Source organism: Aegilops tauschii, chromosome 5 (assembly GCF_002575655.3).
Source record: "Aegilops tauschii subsp. strangulata cultivar AL8/78 chromosome 5, Aet v6.0, whole genome shotgun sequence".
In the NCBI taxonomy this organism is placed as follows: Eukaryota; Viridiplantae; Streptophyta; class Magnoliopsida; order Poales; family Poaceae; genus Aegilops; species Aegilops tauschii.
Window position 1 is genome coordinate 402,752,016 of NC_053039.3, and position 5,859 is coordinate 402,757,874.

At 47.8% G+C, this 5,859-nt stretch overlaps 1 protein-coding gene across 1 annotated transcript; it reads left to right on the forward strand.

The window, feature by feature from the left end:
• The first annotated feature begins 448 nt into the window (after positions 1-448).
• Positions 449-3,938, forward strand: LOC109783013 (receptor kinase-like protein Xa21). Its single transcript, XM_020341641.4, has 2 exons — positions 449-3,251; positions 3,340-3,938. Exons 1-2 carry the CDS (start codon positions 554-556, stop codon positions 3,726-3,728), a joined length of 3,087 nt encoding a protein of 1,028 aa, XP_020197230.1. The 5' UTR covers positions 449-553; the 3' UTR covers positions 3,729-3,938.
• Positions 3,939-5,859: the final 1,921 nt, after the last annotated feature.

Consider the following 5,859-nt stretch of genomic DNA (forward strand, 5'->3'; position numbering starts at 1 on the left):
CACTGTTAGGAAAGGCTATTCCTAGTCATAGGATTGACCGAAGACTCGGGGTCCTGCTGTCCAGATGCAGAAACCATAGCCACACCCCGTTAATTGAGTGGTAGCTAGTCATCGACGGGAAAACCGCAGGATGGCCGGCTACAGAGACAATTAAACGGTGTCCTGCCTGTTGTCCCGTGTCTCTCTATCTAGTGTTACCTGCTCTCTGGCGTTGGACTACAGCCCGGCCGGTTCTTGCACACGCTAGGTCAGGGGACAAGACTTTCTAAACTCCAACGACTCCAGTCAAGTTTGCAGCGCTAGCATCTCGAGGGACGACGTTCATACTTCAGCGTCGAACCAACATCATCAATGTGAACCGAAGACCGGACCATTGACGTCCAGGCATTTGACACGCTTACTTGACTACAGACAGGGCTATAGATGCGTGTATCTCTCTACTAGTAGCTTGCTGCAAGGCTGCACCACCGTACACCATCACTTCTCGTCTTCCCAGCAGAACTTCGTGAGTTGTGGCCATTAACCAAAGCTACTGCTATCTATCCTACGACCGATGCAAGCTCCGTCGTGTCCTTTCCCCCGCATGATGCGGGCGGTGGCGTTACAATGCCTCTCGGTGTGGCTCTGCTCGTGTGCGACGGCCGCGTCGCTGGCCGTGCTTAGCAGCAGTGGCCCGGCCGACGAGCTCAATCTCCTCTTGTTCAAGTCGGAGCTTTCGGATCCGGCAGGTGCTCTGTCTTCATGGAACACGTCCAACCCCCTGTGCAGGTGGCGAGGAGTCACTTGCGGCCGTCGACACCCCGAGAGGGTCGTCGCGCTTAACCTCAACTCGTCCCACCTGGCGGGGGGACGCGTCTCGCCGTTCTTGGGCAACCTCACCTTCCTCAGGACACTCAACCTTGGTGACAACGACCTTGGCGGGCAGGTGCCGCCGGAGCTTGGTCGGCTGAGCAGGCTGCAGGTGCTGAACCTCAGCCTGAATGCCCTCCAAGGAAGCATCCCGGCAGCTTTGGGAAGGTGCACTAAGCTGCGGGTCCTCAATCTCAGGAATAACCTCCTCCAAGGTGAGATCCCTGTCCAGATAGGCTCCCTGGAAAATCTAGAGATCCTCAACCTTTTCGCCAACAATTTGTCGGGGCAGATTCCGCCGTCGATAGCCAACCTGTCTTCGCTCCAAACACTCAACCTTGGGAACAACACTCTGTCAGGGGCCATTCCATCATCTTTTGGTTGCATGCCCCGCCTCTCTTTGCTTTCGCTCCAGTTTAACAACCTTTCTGGACTCATCCCTCCTCCAATATGGAACATTTCTTCCTTGAAAGGATTATCCGTTGTTGGCAACGCGCTCAGTGGCACGATACCTGCAGGCGCATTCGCTAACCTCCCTCTTCTCCAATTGTTCTACATGAGCTACAACCAGTTTCATGGCCATGTCCCTGCCATATTGGCAAATTCCTCCGAGCTGCAAAGAATTGAGCTCGGGTACAATTTCTTTAGTGGCACGGTTCCTCCAGAGGTTGGAGGCTTGCAGAATCTTGAATCGCTGGCTCTCTCGAACAATCTGCTACAAGCTACGACTCCAAGTGACTGGAACTTCATGTCCACCTTATCCAATTGCTCCCAGTTACAATATCTGGACTTGGCCTCAAACGAATTAGGAGGGATGCTTCCTTCGTCGATCTCTAACCTGTCAACGTCGCTCGTATATCTGTCCCTCTCTCGTAACCGGATACTAGGGAACATACCTGAAAGAATTGGAAATCTTCTCCAGTTGCAGGTCCTATCCCTTGAGAATAATCTTCTCACGGGAACTCTTCCATCTTCTTTGAGCATCCTTACCAACTTGGGAGATCTGTCCCTGGGAAGGAACAATTTAAGTGGGAGCGTCCCGTTGACCATCGGAAATCTTACTCAGTTAAGCAACTTGTATCTCGGGTACAATACTTTCAGCGGTAGCATACCAAGTACTGTGGGGAACTTGGCATCCTTGCTGAATATTGATTTCTCAACCAACAACTTGACAGGGATAATTCCCAGTAGTTTATTCAACATCAGCACACTCTCTCTAGGTTTGGATCTCTCCTATAATTGTTTGGAGGGGTCGATACCGTCTGAAATTGGAAATCTGAAAAACCTTGTAGAATTCCGAGCGGCGTCAAATAGATTATCACATGAAATCCCTCCTACCCTTGGTGACTGCGAGATTCTCCAAAACATATATCTTCAAAACAATTTCCTGGAAGGTAGTATTCCGCCACTCTTGAGCAGACTGAAGGGTTTAGAAATCCTAGACCTCTCAAGCAACAAATTATCAGGCCAAATGCCAAAGTTTTTGGAGGACCTCAACACACTTCACTATCTAAACCTCTCCTTCAATAACTTCATTGGTGAAGTGCCGTTTACCGGTATCTTCACGAATGCTACTACAGTTTCAGTGCAAGGTAATGATAAACTTTGTGGTGGAATCCAGGATCTTCACCTGCCCCCATGTTCTTTTGAATCATCAAAGAAGAACAAACTTCTATTGAAAACAATCATTATTCCCCTAGTTGCGGTGTTGGGTGTCATTTTCTTGGTCTTTTTCCTGCTTGCTTGGAACAAGCAAAGATCAAATCGTAACCCTTCGACTGCAAGTATCCAAGGCTACCCTTCGGTTCCTTACCTTACATTGGCAAAAGCAACAAATGGTTTCTCCACAGCAAACTTGTTGGGTAGTGGCACTTTTGGCTCTGTATATAAAGGGAACTTAGGCGGAGATAGGGGTGACAGTGCAAATATTGTTGCTATCAAAGTACTTAAACTCCAAACACCGGGTGCACTCAAAAGTTTCACAGTGGAATGCGAAGCAATCAGAAACACTCGACATCGAAATCTTGTCAAGATAATGACATTGTGTTCAAGCATTGATTCCAAAGGGGACGACTTCAAAGCAATCGTCTTTGAGTTCATGCCTAATGGAAGTCTAGAAGATTGGTTGCATCCAGACCAAAATGAGGAGAAGCATTTGGATCTCCTTAAAAGAGTGAGCATACTACTGGATGTGGGATATGCACTGGATTATCTTCACTCCTATGGCGCTGCACCAATTGCTCACTGTGATCTTAAGCCAAGCAATGTACTTTTGGATGTTGATTTGGTAGCCCATGTTGGTGACTTTGGACTTGCTAGGATTCTTACCGAGGGAAACTCTTTTCCCCAAAACTCTACGAGCTCGATGGGATTTAGAGGGACAATTGGGTATGCTGCTCCAGGTTTGTCCGATTCACTTTCTTCCCCATGTTTCCTTAAAACGGTTTACATCACCGAAATGCTAATATCTTCAAATGTTCAATGTTATAGAGTATGGTGCTGGAAATGTGATCTCTATACAAGGAGATGTGTACAGCTACGGAATTCTCATCTTAGAAATTGTAACTGGGAAGAGGCCCACCGATAGCATGTTCATACAAGGATTAAATCTCCACAAGTATGCTGAAATGGCCATACATGGTGGAGTAATGGACGTTGTTGACATGCGGCTTTTTTCCCACATCAAGAAGGGGTCGCCAGCCACAGATGACTCTTCTACTTTTTCAAGAACGTATGATCCTTCTGACGAGAGAAGGATTGACTGCCTGACCTCACTTCTTAGACTCGGAGTATCTTGCTCCCAGGAAATGCCCGTGAGTAGAATGTTGATCAAAGATACCATCAAAGAGTTGCGGTCTATCAAAGATTTCCTCGCGTAGAGGAAGGTTTAATCTTTTGATGAATGCATGCCCAGATGCCAGAGCCTATTGTGTTTACCATACAAAGTATTTTGAGCACTATTCTTCAATTAGTAGCATGTGTCTCTCTACATTTTTCATACATCTGCTAGTTTCTTGACAGAAATGTATCTTTAGATTTTATAGAAACACTTCGGGAAGGTGACTATTCTAATGTGACTGAAATTTATCGGAATCCAGTCAGTATTATTGACATGTATATAGCTCGACTTCCATGACCAGACAATGCACATCATCATTCAGTCAGCTAGATCTAGCAGTACATATCATCCAAGTGGTGGCAAGAGCCTGCGTTGCCAAACAATTGTTGAACCCCAATAACAAACAGTAACATCATATGTTTCCATGAAAGAACCGTGAATGATTACCTAAGGAACTTATAAGCATCTCATGCACTCTGTAATTTTCTGTTTATTACATCTAACACAAACAATCAGGGGCTGAGCTAGGATTTGGACATGAGGGGTGCAAGGAAAATAATAATCGTTCCAAAGGCACCACACAAGAATACGTACCATCGTCGATCATGTCGATGATCTCATCAGATATGACCTTTGCAGCTATTTCCTCGGGTGCATTTGCATTTTCAGCAATGGGCTTGAAACACAAGTCTATTTTCATTGTATTCTACCTTTCCATCCTTCAATCATTGGAACATTAAAGGAGGAGCGACATTAGATTTCTAAATTATAATCATGCCTTGTCAAATTAGTAAATTAAATTATTACTTCAAGGGAATTGGACTTCTATATATAGCAGTTCCGTACCTTGATTCCTTGAACTTGAAGTTGATTTACAATGCCGGTGAAGCACATAAGCAGCCGTGGGCTCTCTCATGCATTCAACCGCCCATGCGACAGCGGCGGAATCAGCAAGAGCCGAGAAGCACATACCGAACCACCAGACCTGGAATCCTGAATGCACGTAACCAAGGCGGATACACGGCGACCTGATGGTTCCGTCCGCCTCCGCCAACGCCATGGACTCTGTGGTGGCCGGGCAGAGAAGGGATCCGGCTTCCCTGTCCTCTGCTCCTCCGGCCTGGGTGCAGCGCGGCCTGCGCTGGGCCGACATTGCCGACGACGAGGATGTTCGGCTCGCGGAGGAGCTCCGCTTGATGCCGCCGACGCTCGGGGAGTTCCTGGCCATGGCGCCGCGCCTCCGGCCGCGGAGGGCTAGAAAGGGAAGCTGCCACGCTCCGGGATTGGCGCCATCACGGGTGCGCCTGCCGCCGGTGGGTGGGTCGTGTCATGCCTGGACCGTTTAAGGGGTGTTTGTTTCTACGGACTTTTTTGTGTAGGGACTAGAAAAAGTACCTCTTAGGGCATCTTCAATGCAAGCCGCTTATACGGGCGCTTAGGAAAATAAAAATATATCATAAAATCAGAAAACTATCTAAGCGTTGGTTTGTTTCAACGCGAGGCGCTAGTTTATAGGCGCTAATAAAATCGGTGCATGTTATCCCGCAAAGCAAAAGTGGCTGAAGCGCTCGCTGCTACTTCTTGCATCGATGCTTGAGCGACGCCAGGAATTAAAAGCGGAACTGCCAGTTGACCAGGATACCTATCCTGGCGCCCCTCCGCTAGCGTCCGCGTTGGACATTGCCCTTAGAGACTTTTTTACCAAACGGGAGGGACTTTTTAGGGACTAAACTAGGCATTTGGGACTAAATGAAGAAGACTCTCAAGGAGAGTCTTTTTGGGACTTTTTGGGACTTTTCCAATAATGCCCCTCCATGCACCCATTGGCCCGCCACTCCATGGTGTTGTTTGATTGTTATTTTTCTATATATTAGGGGCAACATGGTCATTTAATAACCTCTAGGAAGGGACTAGGGACTTTTTAGTCTCTGGAAACAAACAGGGAGGGACTTTTTAGGGACTAGGGACTTTTTAGTTGGGACTAGAAAAAGTCCTAGGACTAGAGAACCAAACACCACCTAAACCATGCCGGGTCGTGTTGTGTCTGGATTATACCTGGCCATCCCTCGGGCCAGACAAAGCCCGACGAAGAAAACCTAGGCCCAGGCCTGGCCATCGAGCCTAAAATCCAGGCCCAAGCCCGACCCATCGATGTAAAAGCCCATCAGGCT